The sequence below is a fragment of the Anopheles coustani genome, chromosome 3 (genome assembly GCF_943734705.1).
Source record: "Anopheles coustani chromosome 3, idAnoCousDA_361_x.2, whole genome shotgun sequence".
NCBI lineage: Eukaryota > Metazoa > Arthropoda > Insecta > Diptera > Culicidae > Anopheles > Anopheles coustani.
This window is the reverse complement of record NC_071288.1, coordinates 42,751,279-42,769,459: the sequence shown is the minus strand read 5'-3', so window position 1 is coordinate 42,769,459 and position 18,181 is coordinate 42,751,279. Positions and strand designations below refer to the sequence as shown.

The 18,181-nt window shown below is 49.4% G+C and overlaps 1 protein-coding gene across 1 annotated transcript; it reads right to left on the bottom strand.

Annotated features, from left to right (window-relative positions):
* Window positions 1-213: 213 nt before the first annotated feature.
* LOC131261415 (uncharacterized) lies at window positions 214-18,172 on the bottom strand. Its single transcript, XM_058263447.1, has 10 exons — window positions 11,749-18,172; window positions 9,748-9,761; window positions 8,360-9,569; window positions 7,120-7,860; window positions 5,368-6,396; window positions 4,448-5,209; window positions 1,163-1,873; window positions 915-1,087; window positions 632-743; window positions 214-551 (listed from the first exon to the last, which is right to left on the bottom strand). Exons 1-9 carry the CDS (start codon window positions 18,068-18,070, stop codon window positions 669-671), a joined length of 11,037 nt encoding a protein of 3,678 aa, XP_058119430.1. The 5' UTR covers window positions 18,071-18,172; the 3' UTR covers window positions 214-551; window positions 632-668.
* Between the last annotated feature and the right edge of the window lie 9 nt (window positions 18,173-18,181).

Below are 18,181 nucleotides of genomic sequence, written 5' to 3'. Positions count from 1 at the left end.
CAAGCATTGAGACTAGTGTAGGAGATTTCAGTTAATTGTTTAAGATTTTAATCTATGTTGATTTTAAGATTTTAATCTATGTTGAGGTTAAGATTATTGTTAATAAAATGAATAGAATACTTCATACACTTCAGTTTTATACTTCAACGAATAAGAACAAGACACTATGACGACACGTTGTCTTCTACAAACAGGCAATTTAAGTGTCTTTAAAATCGTTTTATTGATATAAACTCGAAAATCTCTCACTTACTAAAAAGGATGAAGGAAAAGAGGGTGGGGAGGATAAAGAAATCTTATACAGAAAAGGTGATACATCCTTGCGAATTCACTCGCAATCGAATCATCCACGCGCATCCACGGTGTGGGACCTATCTATGTTTCGTTCGTGTTCGCTGCGAACGTGCGCTCCTTCGCTTCGCGGTCCTTTTTATTCCCCAGACGATGATGATATAATGATAACTTAGCTGCTCTAAACTCCGGTTACTAGTTTCGCTCGTGCGCGAGCAAAAAAGCGTCGTCAAAACACAAAGTAAAACATTCCCGTGAAACTGTGAAATGGTGGAAAAAAGGAACGCGGTTAAGTGGTTGACGGGTTGGTTGCGCTGGTCAATCGACTCCCAACACCTACCTACTAGTGTAAAGTTCCAGTGCTTTGGTTGGACTGTTTATTTCCTTCCCTTCGGGTCGGGTCGCTCAACGTCATCCTCCAGGTGCTTCTTGTAGCCTCTCGGTGGCTTGATCTAGGGAGAAAGTGAAACAAGAACGTACCACAAATGGTTGTTACATTTGACTGTGTCTTAAACTCCCCTCATAATCTTGAAAACTTTGGTTGGTTTTCGATAGGATCTTCATTCCCCAATTATTTTCATTTTGCCTAAATGGAAGAATTCTTTGTTCGCTTGGGGACGTACCGAAACTTTCGTAAACGTGCGATCGATGCCGTGTCGGTTTCTGGCGACGATGAAGTAGGCACCCTCGTCCGCCACGACCGCCTCCTTGATCGAGAACCGTATGTAGTCGGCGTGCACTTCCTTGATCGTTCGCGGTGAGTTTGTCAAATCTTTGGTACCCTTCATCCATTGAACTGTAAATGGAAGCGGGAAGGAGATTGTGATATATTACAAGCCAGCCTACAGAGGCGCGTGTTTCCGGTACTCACTCTTCGGCTTCGGATCGCCGATGATCTTGAAGGCCATCGAGAGCGAATCGCCCTGTCTGATCTTGATCTCCGGCTGCGGGCGGGACATGAAGATCGGCGGCTTCGCACCCTTGATCGCGTTCGGGTTAATGATGTCCACGTGCGAGGACGACTCGGCCTTGCCGAACGCGTTCGTCGCCCGGCAAATGTACCGACCGGACGCGTCCATCGTGGCGGCGGTGATGCAGAGCGCAAAGATGCCGGTGCCGTCGCTGTACGTGCGCACCTTCGGTGGCTTCCCGGTGACCGGGTAGCGGTCGCGGAACCACTGCACCTCGCAGTTGCCCTGGACCTCCACCACCAGGCAGATGTTGCCGCCGGACGGGATGGAGTAGTCAGCCAGACCCTGGTAGAAGTGCGGTAGGTTCGGGTTCCGGTGGTACACGCTGTGCGTGCGCTCCATCTGCACCTTCTCCTTGCTGACGAAGTGCACGTTGTGGCTGATGGCGTCGCTGCAGCCGCCACTCTCCGCCTCGCACGTGTACGTACCGGAGTCGGCCTCGGACGGCGAGGTGATGATCAGCTTGCAGGTACCGTCCGCATGGTCGTACTGCTCGTACTTGTCGCCCGGGATGATGTACTCGCCATCCTTGATCCAGGCGATGTTCGGGCGGGGTGTGCCACGCACGCGGCACTCCAGCACGATCTCATCCGAGTGGAGCGAGTAGTTTTCTGTGTACGGGGGAGGGAAGGAGCAGGAGTTGGGGCAACTGTCCATTAGCAACTGCCAGCAACTTTTCGGCTGATGGCCGGTGGAGAGTGTGTTTTTCTTAGTTTTGTGTCCTATGGTCAGGGTCCTAGCCCGAACGCTCGGCCGGTTCTTTTTCGCAGCCACGTAAAGACACGGAGCGAAGATTTAAACAAACACACAGATGCACATTACACGCAAACAAAGTAACAAACACGCAACGTATCCGATCAATCGAAACATTTAGAGAACGACGAGAACGTGATATGAAACGCCACTGAACGGATTCCACAATGATCAGTACTGTGATCTGACGATTCGAGGATGCGTCGAGGAGATGGAGACAAAGAATGGCACACCAGGAAACTCACACGGATGGCACACGGAAACACAAACATACGAAGAGATTACACACATCCTACACGACCTAAACGGCTAAACAGTGTATACACAGGCAGCAACGCTAGAAGCGTCTCGTAAGCGCGTGGCGTTCCGGGCGCGCCCGTCCCGTCGATGTCGACGACGTCAGGCGTATGTGGTCCAGCACGAGGATGCAACAGTTGGTGACGTCCTCGCCGCAATCGTTCCGCACGATGCACTTGTACATGCCCGCCTCCTGGCGCGTGATATCGTAAATCTCCAGGATGCTCATGCCCTGGTGCAGCGAGACGCGATACTTGGCACTGTTGCCGATGCGCGCGTAATTGTGCACCCACTCCACCTCACAGTTGACGCCCCAGAACGAGCACACCAGGAGCAGGTTGGAGCCGCGCTTCACCATTCGATCTCGTAGTACCGTCTGCACGATCGGTTGGTACATCTCGAGCGATGCTTGGCTGTCGTATCGGACCGGCGTGGCAAACGTGTCCATTCGGTAGTGGTAGGGGTAGGTTTGCGAACGCCTGCCAGATATCGAGAGTCGTTCCGATTCGGCTGTATGTTCTTGCTGGGACTGGGATGCTTGAGACGCCGCTAGGTCCGTGCCCGGCCTTGGGGATGCTTTACGGCATGCACCCTGTGTTGAAGCACGCAGTGTCGTTGTAGTCTCGGTTCGGTTGCTCGACGAACACTCGGTCGAGCTGGAAGAAACTGTATACGAAACAAATGTTAGCGAAATGTGTCAATTTTCCATTCATTATATCGTTTTCCAAATGTGATTTCTATTTTGCATGACGCACGGTCCTAATTTCAAATTGTATCCTGATTATTCTTACATTAAGTTTTCTCTTACTTGGTTTATACATCCCCAAAGCATAAGAATGTAAGGCAATAAGAATTGATTTTGAGTAGAATTACAAGTTATAGGTTCAGATAGTAAAGTCAACTGAAGCAACTGGAGTAATCCAGTTTCTACAGATAGTTGTCTAGAAGAGCGTCTTGAAAGTGCACAGGAATAACACTCTCAAAAAGGAGATTTTATAACTGGAGTTCCATCGGTATCAAGATACGTGATCCGAGAACCGTGTCTGTAAAGTTTTCTTAAGCCCTATCATACGATTCAGGACGCATACAGCTTTCGACACATTTTTTGGAGAATAGTAAAAACATATAATATTGCATACCTTGAACCGTTTTGCCGACGGTGTGTTTGACACTGCTTCCCGCTTCATCGATCATATCGCCGGTCACTGCAGGACTTGTCCGCTTGCGGGACCACTCACGCCATTCACCCCTGTCCACTGCGGTACTCGCTTGTCGCTGTTCTTGAGCACTGGCAGTTTTTCCAAGCTCCACCACCGTCCATTCGCGCCGGGTCGTCGTGCCACGGTACTCACTGCTGGCCGCCGCCAGCCGTTCGTGGTAGTAGCTGCGCCGCTGTCTGCGCATACTCTCGGCGGCGGATGTTGCCTCACGTAACCCACTGGATTCGCCATACTGGCTGGAGTAGTAACTACTTGCAGCACGGTAGCTGCTGGTAGTCGCACGGAGCGGTCGCTGCTGTTCGGCGACCACTTGCCGTCGGACGGTGGATTCGCGTTGTTCAGGTTGCCGACGGAAGTACTCTTTGACTCTGGTGTGATCGTAGCTCGCGCTGGATGACGCACGGAGTGCGGACGATCGCTGCTGGTATGCACTTACCGCGGTGTTAGTAGAACACGACTTTTCGCCGGCGTAGTGGCTCGTGCTGGCCGGGCGGTACTCTGAGAATTCAAACCGGTCAAAGTATTTTTGGTTAAGTACACAAAAACATAAAGCAAAACAGGGGATCTCCCGGCCGTGACGGCCGACTTGCCCAGAGATTAGCAGAACAGTAGCACTCGGTTATCCTCGGAGAAATAAATAATGTCCAACTAGTGTGGACGCATGTGTTTCGCTATGCCGTTCTAATGCACGACGACCTTGCTGACAAGATCTTCTCCACCCAGTGTGGCGCAGGTTTTTATCGACCGGCTAGTAGTGACAGTTGACAGATTGACTTGTACGGTCGCAATAAGCTAAGCATAGTGTTAGGTAAAACTAGTAAATATAGTGACTTCACACACGTAGACCCTAGGCGGCCACGGAAACTCCCGCAGCCCCGTGTCTGGCCGGGGCCGTGCTGGCGCCATTCCCATTACCTAAGATGTTGCTTGCAAAGATTGGGGGAACGAATTTGGTGTACGGGTTTTCGTAGACACTAACCACCGACTTCGTCTCGATGGAGCCGGCGTAGTTGCGCGCCTCGAGCTTGTACGTGCCGGCGTCCTCGGTGGTGACGTTGACAATCTCCAGCGTCACCTTGCCGTCACGGCGCGTCTTCTGCCGGTACTTGCGACCCTGCACGAGCGGTATCTCATCCTTGTACCAGAGGAACAGCGGGAACTTGCCGTCGACGTAGCAGGTAAACTTTAGGTTCGAGCCCTCCGGTACGGTCTTGTCCTGCAGCTGCGTGACGAACCGCAGCTTGTACCGGTAGTCGTAGTCCTTGTCGTGCTGGGAGCGCGACTCGGACCACTTGATCAGCGCCTCGTCCTCCGGATTGTAGTCGCAATCCTTCGCGCGCAGGTGCCGACTGAGGATCGGTTTTTCTGCCTTCTTGTGCAGCTCATCCTCGAACACCTTCAGCACGTCCTCGTCGCTGTTCTTGTAGTTCAGATAGTACACCATGTCCGTCTTGTCGACGCTGTTCTTCGCCCGCAACACGTACCGTCCGCTGTCTTCTTTCGACGGTTGGAAGATCTTCAGCTCGTGGCGGCCGTCCGGGTACTTGCGGAAGTACAGCCGACCGCCCGTGTTGTGGCGCATAAACACTCCGTGCACGATCCACACCGTTTCCGGCTCCGGGTCACCCCGGACGCAGCATTCGAGCGTCAGTTCATCCTGAATAGGATCGTACTTTTCTGGAAAGGTAGAAAAACACATACCATGGATAGATGGCCGCCAAAACTGTGACGAACTTTGGCAAGCTTCAGCCTCACGCCACAGGAGTAGGCCATGCCCCGTCTTGCTGCTTCTCGATGTGGGCACATCCGAGCCAAGATCGCACCCAATCTCATACCTTGTATCGGGCGTGTAAACACTGGTGCCTCTCCCTTAATTTCCGTCCTTTCCACCACGGACACCGTGCAGCTCTGCTCTATTTCGCCATACGTCGGACATTTTGCGACGCAGGTGTAGGTTCCCGCATCCCGGTATTTGCATTTTTCAATCTCCAACACGCACGTGCCGCAGCGCATGGTAGTGTGGGTGAGACGCAACCCATTACCCAGCACTCGCCCGTCCCGCTTCCAGTAGGACGTCACCTCCTCCGGACACTTAACGTAAGCGATCAGGCGCAACGTTTTACCAGGCTCTACACGCACGTTCGCCATATGCGACACAAAGTCGTACTTCTTGCGCCGCTCGAACTCTTCCAGTGCCACCTGGGTGCGGGACTTGCGACGTTTGTAGCGTGGCTCCGGCTCCGGTTCCGGTTCGCTCGTCTTCGGAGCGACCACATCCGCCTCAGCTGCGGCCGGATGTTCCGGTGAAACCACTCGCACTACCTTTGCCTCCGCTTCGGCCTTTTTCTCCTCCTCCGGCAGCTCGGTAACATCCGGCAGTTTCGGGGCGCGTTTCACCTTTGGCTTCTTCTCACCACCCTCCTGCTCCTGCTCGCCGCCACCTTCACCTTCCTCGTCCACCTCTTCCTCCTCGCCGCCTTCTTCCGGCTCACCATCACCAAACACGGGCACCGGGTCGACGGCGATGTACGATTCGGCCTTAAACCACCCGGGCCGCTTCTTGGCGAGCCACTCGAAGTACTGTTCCTTGCTGCAGAAATCGAGGTTGTGTTTGCACGTTGCCTCACCGACAGTGTTCGAGGCGATGCAAATGTACTCGCCGTTGTCCGTGTACGATGGATCGTAGAACACGAGCGAGGCGATCGTGTGCTCGGCCGTTTCGTCGAAGTGCTGCGAGATGCGCATGTGGCTATCCGGGTAGACACCCAGCTTGATGATGCCCTTGTACCACGTTAGCGTTGGCGTCGGGTTGGCGCGGATCACGAACTCCACCGTTAGGATGTTGCTGTACGGGTCGTAGTTTTCTAATAACAGAACGTTCGATCCGATTGCGCAGATATCGCAAGGCAGGGGGTTCAGCGAGAAATAGAGAAGATATGAACAGAAAAGAAGGTATAAGAAGACGGACATAGATTCGGAACAAGGCTAACAATTTGGACTAAGGCTGTTCTAACCAAGTTAAATGCAATGTTCTCTAGGCTTATTAGAAACTGATCTGATCTAAGTCGCTAAATGGTAAGTGTATGAAAATAAAATTAGGCTGCAATTTGGTTGTATTACAAATACCTGCCTAACAAACAAACAGAAATGACTCAAATCTTACTAAATCTTTCTTAAAACTGGAATAGGTAAAGAACGAGTCAGACATACGAGGTTATCGCGAGATACCGACACGACCTGTCAGCTTCTCGATGCGAATAGTCAAAACCACAAGTCAACAAGTAAACAAGAACCTAGAGCTCATCGTTTCGTATACGTGCGAAGTCTCGATGAGTAGGTATTTTTTCACATTTTTCATAGTGTTGTTCACTATTTGTATGGTGGTTTAACAAGTCGCGTCTAGAAATCTTAAAGATCGTGCCGTTATATAACGATTGCCTCAACGATTCGTGTTGACTTTCGACCTTCTACAGAAGCTAAAGCTTCTTGTTGTCTATGCTACCTATATACTAAAAATTCTCAAAGGCGCTTTAAAATACTTTCTAACTTGTCGGGACATTTTCTAGTAAGAGATTAGGGAAACCTACCTCGTACCATGCGCACGAACATCGGGGCAAACGTCTTGACGGTGGTGACGGGCTCGACGACGGTCAGCTTGCAAACGGTTTCGATCTGCTCAAGCCCATTTTTCGCCACACACTTGTACTCGCCCGCATCCTTTATCGTCACATCGTTCACCCACAGACACCCGTACGCCGCCCGGTGCATGTCGTTCATGTCCACGATGTGATCGTCGTACTCGACCGGTTGCCCGTCCTTGTACCACTCCAGCGTTGGCTCGAACCCGGTGGCGGCACACATCAGCTTCAGCCGATTTCCGGCCACCAGGGCCCGGTTGGTAAGGTGCACCGACCACTGGAGCTTGTCCCGATGGTGCATGAGCTTCTTGTGATAGTAGCGTGCCATGTCACCACCGATCGGTGGTGGCGAGGGCGACTTCTCCGGTGCCAACCGTCTATGCTTGTCGTGCCCGCCGAGTTCTGGTGGTGCCGTGACGGCTTCCGGTTCGCCTTCCTGACCCTCAGCGGGGGCAGCCTCGGGAGCTTCTGCTTCAACTGCAGGGGCAGCCGCAACCGGGGCTGCCTCAACCGGTGGCTTTTCGGGAGTGGGTGGTTTTTCCGGTGCCCCGGAAGGTGGAAGGCTTGCACCGGCAGCGGCATCGGCAGGAACAGGAGCTGGTGCTTCGGTCGGGGTTGCTGCATCGGAGGGAGCTGGAGGTGCAGGTGCATCAGAGGTGGTGGCTGCCTCTGTCCCGACCGGTGCCACAGCTGCTGGCTCAGCAGTGGAGACGGCAGCTTCCGCTGGTGCTACGACTTCCGACACTACACTTGGGGCGGTCACTGGAGGCTCATCATCATCGGCCTCTAGTAAAACATCGTCTTAATGTATTAGTAAAATAATACAATACATCGAATTAGAATCCACCGTCAATCGACTATCACGTACATGGAGGACACAGATACAGCTTTAGTGATAGGTTTCGATTGATCTGAATATATCCTACGTGGGACGATATAACGGCACAGGCGCGGACTACACAGGCGCAGTTACACACATATACACAAACACAGACAGATTACACCGCGAAAGAACCATCCTTCCATCCACTTTCGAAACATGACTAGAACAATGAAGAGGAATGCCGACGGAGATGGCGCATTGTACCACCTTCGAGCACTTCGAGTACTGGGACCCAGACCATAAACACAAGTATCAAGAGAGTATACTGTACACTCAGAGTAGCGTGTTGGGCGTTATATGCGTTACCTTTGATGGAGATGAACGTCGGAGGCGTTGGTTTGACTTCGAAATTTTCATACACCGTAAGCGTGGTGCTGGTGGACGTTTCACCGTTCTTGTTCTTGATCATGCAGCAGTACTCGCCGGCATCGGTCTTGTCGACGTCCTTAATCTCGAGCCCGAGCAAGCTCTCGCTCACCTTGAAGGTGTGCTTGCTGCTCTTCTCGATCGGGTCGCCATTCTTCAGCCAGCGCACCGTGATGCCCGGGCCGGAGATGGTGCACGTCAGCTTGACCGTCGAGCCCTTCGGAGCCGCGCGCGCCTTCAGATGGGAGATGACTAGCGGCGGCCGCATCATCTGCCGCTGGCGCTGCCATTCCAAGTCGCGCTCCCGTTCCGTCATTTCCGTCGCCGTCGACTGCCGCCGGGAGCTCTCGCGTGATTTCACTGGCGCTGGCTTTGCTTCCGCCTCTGCCTGCTGCTGCTGCTGCTGCTCGATGCTATCGATGCTCTTCCACACCGACGGATCGAACTCTTCCTTCACTGGGATCAGCTCTACGTCTGAGTCATATTCTGGCTCGGGCGGTGGCTTTATCGGTTCCGGCTCGGGCGTCGGGTCCTTCGGCGGTGGGGGCGTCGGCTCCCGAGGCGGTTCGAGTTCGGGTTCCTCCTCCTCCTCTTCCTCCTCTTCCTCCTCCTCCTCGACCACGGGCTCTGGTTCCGGCTCCGGTTCTGGCGGTGGCGGTGGTGTCGGTTCCTTCGCCTGCTTCTCCTCTTCCTCCTTGATGCGGGCCAGTTCGGCCGCCGCCTCCGCCTCCGTCTTCGTGTGCTCTTCAGCCGGTTTCGGCGGTTCCGGCTCGGGGATTTCTTCCTCTACCACGACCACCTTCACCGTGGAGATGTCACCGCAGCTGGCTGGATCCAGCGAGCAGGAATCGGTGAAGAATAGCGAGATGTACTCGTCCACGTTCGTCACGCCACCCGAGATGTCCATCACGAGCGCTTTGTCGATGATGGCCTTCTGCGACGCGACCTGCTTCTCGGGCTTTTCACCGATTTCGAACGGAGACTTTTCCCGATGCAGACTGCGGAAGTCCCGGGGCGAATCACCTCGACCAGGGATCTTCAGCAGGTCCAGCATCGTCGGCTCGGCCGGCGTTACCTCCACCTGCACCGGTTCCGGCTCCTGGTTCTTTTTGGACCGCGATCTTCTCTCCCGTCTGCCCGTCATGTTGAACTATGCACTTTGCACTTTGTTATATCACACTGTCCGCCGGACGCTGGACACGCGCACTTTGACACCCCCAGGAAATGGGAAACCACACAGACACACCCTCCCAAGCGAACAAAGTCGTGGGGTCGATCGGTACCACAACCACCTAGCTACAGAAAAAGCCCCCCAGAGAACCAATCACCTTAAGGACGAGCCCTAGAGACAGAAATTTGATTGACAGAGTAATTAGAGATTAGTACAACACCACCCCGAACTCAACGTAAATTTGGGTAGAACTTTCAGGTTTCACTCCTATTGGGATAAAGCTAGAAGGTCCAACCTCACAGTGAAAGCGAGACCGTGACGACACACACTGAACGGGCAAAAGCTGGCGCACAAGTGAAGCCGGTTCAGTTTTCACACGCCTGTCGACCCGGTTCCGAGGCCTGAGCCGTAAATCTCGTGCACCGTCACGACAGTGTCGATATCAGGTATAGTATTAGTGGATCGGGACACGCGTGCACTATTCTGCAACACTGCCGCCGACCACTTTGCAACTATGTCAAATCCGAACGTGACGGCAAACAGCGATGCCGTTTCGAGAGGATCGCCGAGTTCGGACAGCCGATTGCTCAAGATCGACATCTCGCAAATCGGAGTGGCACAGTTTAGGCTCGCCCCCTACTAACGTAACCCAGATTTAATCAAACTAAGTGTTCTACCCAAAATGCTTATATTTAGGTCCGTTCAGCCAAGCGCATAGATGAGCAAAAGGGGTCGCTATAATTAGAAGGTCAATACCCATCGCTTCAATAACAAATCGTGCGTTTACAATCGATTTGTGCCCATTGCAGCGCACACGCATGTCGACTACTGAGACTCGCACTTTCCATAGGATCTATTTCATCCACCCAAAAGACTCGTGCCGTGTTCGATACACGGTATGACTCGAAATGGGCTTAAATAAGTTTGTGAATTCTCAGATCAACAGTTGTGGTTGTCATGCTTGACATAGTATGTTTTTGGCTATTGTCAAGATGCGAAAGCGAACGCAAAGAAAACTCTTACGATCGATTGATCGATACTGGTCATCGGAAACGAAGATATTTTCAGTTGAGCGCTGAAAATAACTAACGTGCCAACAAACACGCTGCTCATCATCCGACTCATTACATCGGTATTGTGTATGACCGACAAGATAGATTTATGCCAAATCCAAAGCTTTTGTCGGTGACCTACGCTACGATCGTCGTCGTAGATGATCAATTTGTAGTATTTGTAGTACTCTGTTTACAAAGAGTACTGAACTCATTGATGAGTAATCGTTGATATGATTGATCATTATTATGATAAACTAGCAAACAAGTTGTTGTTTCTGACTGTAGTGTGATTTGTGATATTAATCCTGCGATTTGTTATGTTAAAATTGATTGTACATCTCCGAGGATAACCGAGTTCTGCAATAAATTAAAATATATGATTTGTTCAATGATGCGATCTTCACCATAATCTGTTAGCTACGACTGCTTAAGGAGTAGAAGAAAAACTGCTAGTAGAAAGCAGTTAAACTATAAAACACATGTTTTAATTTATGATGATAAGGATAATACGGATCCAAACAAAATAGCGGTCACAAAGTACAAAGATTAAAACAATACGAGCAGGTTCCGGATTATTAATATATTCTTTCGAAAGAAGCTACAATAAAAAAGCTTACTTGCTTTCCCCAAACAAACCTTTACCTTCTTCATTTGGGGGTAAATTACTTTCCATGATTTTTGTTTTACAACACCTGCTAATACTTTAAAGTTCATCTTACTTGATCAGGATTTTTATGTTACTTCGGAAGCGGCATAGAATTGCCATTATTCATCAACAATTTGCTTAAGACGATAAATTGTTCTAATGTATTCTTCTCTTGTTGAACTGTGTCCTGAGATAAACGTTGTTTGTATTGACCTACACTGATTTTTTGTTAGATGTTTGCAACGAATGCTTTGTTCGTGGGGGAGTGGAGCCGAAAATACTCAATCGAAACGTATTGGCAATTGGAACAAGATCGATAAATTTAGTGCACATCCGATTGGATGCGAAACATTCGCCGAGGTGTACGTAGGTGTAGTGAAGCCAACGACCATGTGTGAGCGCTGTCATTGAACAAATCATCGGGCGGAAGATAAAAATAGAAGATAAATCGACTTACCCATCTTCGGCGGTATGCTGAACGACGAGCAGATGATATCATCGCTCGTGTCGTACACCTCGACGGTGCACTTGTTGAACGATTGGCCGTAGTTGTTGAAAACATGACACGCATAGGTACCCGAATCGTCGTAATCGGCCCGATCCACCTGCAGGGTAACGAGACCGTTCTTCTGCTGCACCCGATACCGGCCGCCGTGCCCGATGTCGACGCCGTCCTTCGTCCACCGGACGTCGATCTCGGAGTCGAGCACCACGCATAGCAGCTTGAAGCCGTGGTCTCGTTCGATGAACACGTTCTTCAGGTACACCGCAAACGAGGGTCCGCGCTTGGAGGGAAGCGCTCCCAGGCTGCACCGGGAGGAGCTACGCGGCGGGTCGTCTCGCAAACCTTGAGGACTCCTAGTGGCACGACGTCTGATTGCGTCGGCACGATGCTGCCGCGCGTCCGGTGCTACGCGCTGCGAATGATCAGCTCGTTCGTCCGTCAGACCTTGGCGTGCGGCAAGAACCTTGATGTGGGACGATGCACCCCGTCGCTCCTGTGCTTTGTCCTGCTCGGTGCTAACGCTAGTGATCTTGTAGTGCGTGATAAGCTGCTTGACCGTGTGTATTGCATCCTGCGTACTAGTCCTAGTATATTTCTCCTTGCTGCCTATCACTATGAACTGTTCCTCGCTAAGACAGAACTCTACGGTATCGAAAATCTTCAGCAGCTGCAACTGATAGCGGAGTAGCCAGTCCGAAATGACCACACTACTGCCGCACAGTCTGCGCACGATATCGCCGAACTTTTCAAGCGATTCTGCTAACAGGCGAAGGTACTCGACCGAGTCTAGCTGCAGCGGATTTACCGTCAGCTTTTCGATCACCAACTCAAAGGCGCATAGTAAACTATCGTCCTTTTCGGACAATGCTTCTATGGCATATTGGTTTCTAACTTGGAACATGACGCTCTTCAGCACGCTCAGATTTCGACGTATCGTTGCTAACAGCTCCTTCTGCATCTCAATCTTGTTGTACAGGTCAAGGAAACTCTTCAGCACCCTATCTAAGCCTTGGAGATGTCTCTTCATCTCCTCTAGGATGGAAACCTCGCGCTCATTGCGCACCCTGGTAAGCTGCTGCTGAGAGATGGCCGAAACAACACGGTACAACTGTCTCAAGTTATGCTTCAATGCCGGTGTGATAGATTCCGCATTCCAGCTCGCCGCTGGCGGGAGCTCTTTCACCAGGTCATGTACCGGAATGGAGAGCGACAGTAGTAAATTGACGCAGGTGGAGTACGTGGGCTTTTTCACCACTGCCACAACCGACGGGTGCAACAAGGTCAGTGTAGTTAGAGCTTGCGAAAAGTACGAATCAACGGTTTTGGGCGTCAAATCCAGTCGATCATTCGAAATAAGCTGAATGTACTCGAGGTCTTTCTGCAAAAGTTGCAGCTCTACAACGGTTTTGTTCAACGTTAGATCAATTTCAGTCCTAGAGGACCTCTTCTGGTAAATGCATTGGCGAATGTCAGTTAAAATAATCAAAATTGATTTGTACAGTGTAAACACCGTTACCCACTCAGTCGTTGAATGCAGCTTCTCGTTCTTTTGTTGAACTTGTCCGAATGCTTCCACGACCTGCAGCAAACAATCTTCTAATGTACTCCAAGAGTCTGACTGAGAAGAATAAAGATCCATTGACGCAAGAATGGTGGTTAAATTTTCGATCGGCGTTTGCAGAAGCTTTACAAGCGCCAAGTCGATTTGGAGGATCTCGAGTTCATGAGAAGTAAATAGGCTCAGCTTCACATTCTGGATAGATTTAGCAAAATTTCTTCCCGGAAGATCAGTCAAGAACATGCGTTTGGTTTCTGAAAGCATTTCCTGGAAATTTAGCAACAGTGATCCAAGCTTACTGAATTCCTTTTCTTCGGTTTCGCCCATAGCACTGTGAGTTTTTCGAGTAGTTTTCACTTTGAATGACGTGCTGATCTCGTCCTCGAATGCCTGATGTACTGCCTTTGCCGCTATCCTTTTTTGCCTCGTTAGAACAACTTCTTCATCGAAAAGGTGCTCGTCTAGAGTCCTTTCTTCTACCTTTTTCTTTTCCAGTGGATTTGCCATTTTATAAGTTACTTCTTCAGCCGTCTTTTTCACTACCAGTATTTCCTCCTGCTGCTTCACTTCTTCTTCTTTCTTCTTCTTGGCTGCTTCAGCCTCTTGTTTATCCTTCTTCTTTGCTGTTTTTTCTTCAGCCGCTTGTTTTGCTTCTTCTTCCAATTTTATTGCTTCTGCATCTGGCTTTTTCTTTGCTGCTTTGGCCTTTTGCTTCGATTCCTCTTCTGCCTTCTTTGTTCCCTCTGCAGTTTTTCTTTCCACCACTTCTTCTGCCTTCTTCTTTGCTTCTTCTTCAGCCTTCTTCTTCGCTTCTTCTTCTGCCTTCTTTGCTGATTCTTCTTCAACCATTTTCTTTGCTTCCTCTCGTGCCTTCTTATTCGCTACTTCTTCTGCCATCTTATTTGCTTCTTCGTCTGCCTTTTTCTTCGCTTCGACTTCCGCCTTCTTCTTTGCTTGATCCTCAGCCTTCGTCTTCGCTTCTTCTGCCTTCTGCTTTGCTTCTTCTTCTCCCTTCTTATTTGCTGCTTCTTCTGCTTTCTTCTTCGCTTCTTCTTCTGCCTTCTTCTTCGTTTCCTCTTCTGCTTTCTTCTTCACTTCTTCTGCCTTCTTCTTTGCTTCCTCTTCATCCTTCTTCTTTGCTGCTTCTTCTACCTTTTTCTTCGCTTCTTCTTCTGCCTTCTTTTTCGCTGTTTCTTCTGCCTTCTTCTTCGCTTCTTCCTCAGCCTTCTTCTTCGCTTCTTTCTCTGCCTTCTTCTTCGCTTCTTCTTCTGCCTTCTTCTTCACTTCTTCTTCTGCCTTCTTCTTCGCTTCTTCCTCGGCTTTCTTCTTCGCTTCTTCTTCTGCCTTCTTTTTCGCTTCTTCTTCTGCCCTCTTCTTTGCTTCCTCTTCTGCCTTCTTCTTCGCTTCCTCTTCTGCCTTCTTCTTCGCCTTTTCTTCTGCCTTCTTCGTTTCTTCTTCAGCCTTCTTCTTTGCTGCTTCTTCTGCCTTCTTCTTCGTTTCTTCCTCAGCCTTCTTCTTCGCTTCTTTCTCATCCTTCTTCTTCGCTTCTTCTACCTTTTTCTTCGCTTCTTCCTCTGCCTTCTTCTTCGCTTTTTCTTCTGCCTTCTTCTTCGCTTCTTCTTCTGCCTTCTTCTTCGCTTCTTCCTCTGCTTTCTTCTTCGCTTCGTCTTCTGCCTTCTTCTTCGCTTCTTCTTCTGCCTTCTTCTTCGCTTCCTCTTCTGCCTTCTTCTTCGCCTTTTCTTCTGCCTTCTTCGTTTCTTCCTCAGCCTTCTTCTTTGCTACTTCTTCTGCCTTCTTCTTCGTTTCTTCCTCAGCCTTCTTCTTCGCTCCTTCATCCTTCTTCTTCGCTTCTTCTACCTTTTTCTTCGCTTCTTCCTCTGCCTTCTTCTTCGATTTTTCTTCTACCTTCTTCTTCGCTTCTTCTTCTGCCTTCTTCTTCGCTTCTTCCTCTGCCTTCTTCTTCGCTTCGTCTTCTGCCTTCTTCTTCGCTTCTTCTTCTGCCTTCTTCTTTGCTTCCTCTTCTGCCTTCTTCTTCGCTTCCTCTTCTGCCTTCTTCTTAGCTTCTTCTTCTGCCTTCTTCGTTTCTTCCTCAGCCTTCTTCTTTGCTGCTTCTTCTGCCTTCTTCTTCGTTTCTTCCTCAGCTTTCTTCTTTGCTTCTTTCTCAGCCTTCTTCTTCGCTTCTTCTGCCTTTTTCTTCGCTTCTTCTTCAGCCTTCTTCTTCGCTTCTTCTTCTGCGATCTTCTTCGCTTCTTCTTCTGCATTCTTCATCGCTTCCTCTTCAGCCTTCTTCTTCGCTTCTTCTTCTGCCTTCTTCTTCGCTTCCTCTTCTGCCTTCTTCTTCGTTTCTTCTTCTGCCTTCTTCTTCGCTTCCTCTTCTGCCTTCTTCTTTGCTTCTTCTGCCTTCTTCTTCGCTTCCTCTTCAGCTTTCTTCTTTGCTGCTTCTTCTGCCTTCTTTTTCGTTTCTTCTTCAGCCTTCTTCTTTGCTTCTTCTTCCTTTTTCTTCGCTTCTTCTTCTGCCTTCTTCTTTGCATCTTCTTCTGCTTTCTTCTTCATTTCTTCTTCTGCCTTTTTCTTCGCTTCTTCCTCAGCTTTCTTTTTCGCTTCTTCCTCTGCCTTCTTCTTCACTTCTTCTTCTGCCTTTTTCTTCACTTCTTCTGCCTTCTTCTTCGCTTCCTCTTCTGCCTTCTTCTTCACTTCTTCTGCCTTCTTCTTCGCTTCCTCTTCAGCCTTCTTCTTCGCTTCCTCTTCAGCCTTCTTCTTCGCTTCTTCTTCTGCCTTCTTCTTCGCTTCTTCCTCAGCCTTCTTCTTTGCTTCTTTCTCAGCCTTCTTCTTTGCTTCTTCCTCTGCCTTCTTCTTCGCTTCTTCTTCTGCCTTCTTCTTTGCTTCCTCTTCTGCCTTCTTCTTCGCTTCCTCTTCTGCCTTTTTCTTTGCTTCTTCCTTAGCCTTCTTCTTCTTTCCTTCTTCTTCCGCTTTTTTCTTCGCTTCTTCTTCAGCTTTCATCTCCGCTTCCTCTTCTGCCTTCTTCTTCGCTTCTTCTGCCTTCATCTTTGCTTCCTCTTCTGCCTTCTTCTTCGCTTCTTCTGCCTTTTTCTTAGCTTCTTCTTCTGCCTTCTTCTTTACCTCTTCTTCTGCCTTCTTCTTTGCTTCCTCTTCTGCGTTCTTCTTTGCTTCTTCCTCAGCCTTCTTCTTCGATTCTTCTGCCTTCTTCTTCGTTTCCTCTTCTTCTGCCTTCTTCTTTGCTACTTCCTCAGCTTTCTTCTTCGATTCCACTTCAGCCTTCTTCTTCGCTTCTTCTTCTGCCTTCTTCTTCGCTTCTTCTTCTGCCTTCATCTTTGCTTCTTCCTCAGCCTTCTTCTTCGCTTCTTCTGCCTTCTTCTTAGCTTCTTCCTCAACCTTCTTCTTTGCTGCTTCTTCTGCCTTTTTCTTCGCATCTATTTCTGCCTTCTTCTTTGCTTTTTCTTCAGCCTTCTGTTTTGCTTCTTCCTCAGCCTTCTTCTTCGCTTCCTCTTCTGCCTTTTTCTTTGCATCTTCTTCTGCCTTTTTCTTCGCTTCTACTTCAGCATTCTTCTTTGCTTCTTCTTCAGCCTTCTGCTTTGCTTCTTCCTCAGCCTTCTTCCTCGCTTCCTCTTCTGCCTTTTTCTTTGCATCTTCTGCTGCCTTCTTCTTCGTTTCTTCTGCCTTCTTCTTCGTTTCTTCTTCTTCTGCCTTCTTCTTCGCTTCTTCTTCTGCCTTCTTCTTTGATTCTTCTGCCTTCTTCTTCGCTTCATTTTCTGCCTTCTTCTTCGCTTCTTCTTCAGCCGTCTTCTTTGCTTCTTCCTCATCTGTCTTCTTCTTCGCTTCTTCTTCAGCTTTCTTCTTTGATTCTTCTGCCTTCTTCTTCACTTCCTCTTCATCCTTCTTCTTCGCTTCTTCTGCCTTTTGCTTTGCTTCTTCTTCTGCCATCTTTTTCGCTGCTTCTTCTGCCTTCTTCTTCGCTTCTTTCTTAGCCTTCTTCTCCGCTTTTTCTTCTGCCTTCTTCTTCGCTTCTTCTACGCTTTTCTTTGCTTCTCCTTCAGCCTTCTTCTTAGTTTCTTCCTCAGATTTCTTCTTTGCATCTTCTGCCTCATTATTTGCTTCTTTTTCTGCCTTCTTCTTCGCTTCTTCTTCTGCCTTCTTCTTCGCTACTTCTTCTGCCTTTTTCTTTACTTCTTCTTCTTTCATTTTCCTCGCTTCGTCCTCAGCCTTCTTCTTCGCTTCCTCTTGAGGCTTGTTTTGCGCTTCTTCCTTTATCTTCTTTTTAGTTGCTTGTTCATCAACCTTCTGCTTCACTTCCTCTTCCATTTTATTCGCCTCCTCTTCTACCTTTTGCTTTGCTACTTCACCGACATTCTTCACTGATTCAACATCATTCTTTGATTTCATAGTTTCCTCTTTTTCTTCATAGGTCACATCTACCGATCTCTTATTTTTCTCCAACTGAATGCATTCTCGTATATCGTGCTGCACATGGGTCACTGTATCAACCAACTTGCTATGAGCTGTGCTCTCTTGGGCCTTTTCAGCAGTGTGTGTTGTTTGAGCCTTCTCTAAGGATGCACACATTTCTAGCAGACAATCTTCCACAACGACCGTCGGCTGCATATGAGCTGCCTGGAGATCGATGTTCTTCAGTGTCTCGGTGACCTTTGCGATCGGAGAAGCGATGGCATTCACAAACTCAATGCTCTCGAGCTGCATAGGTTGTCCAATGAGCTCGTTGATAGTGGTTTCCAAGGCAACCAAAGGCTTCGAAACCTCTTTCACCACAATGTCCGACTTCACAAGCTGCTGGACTTCGGACAAGGATTG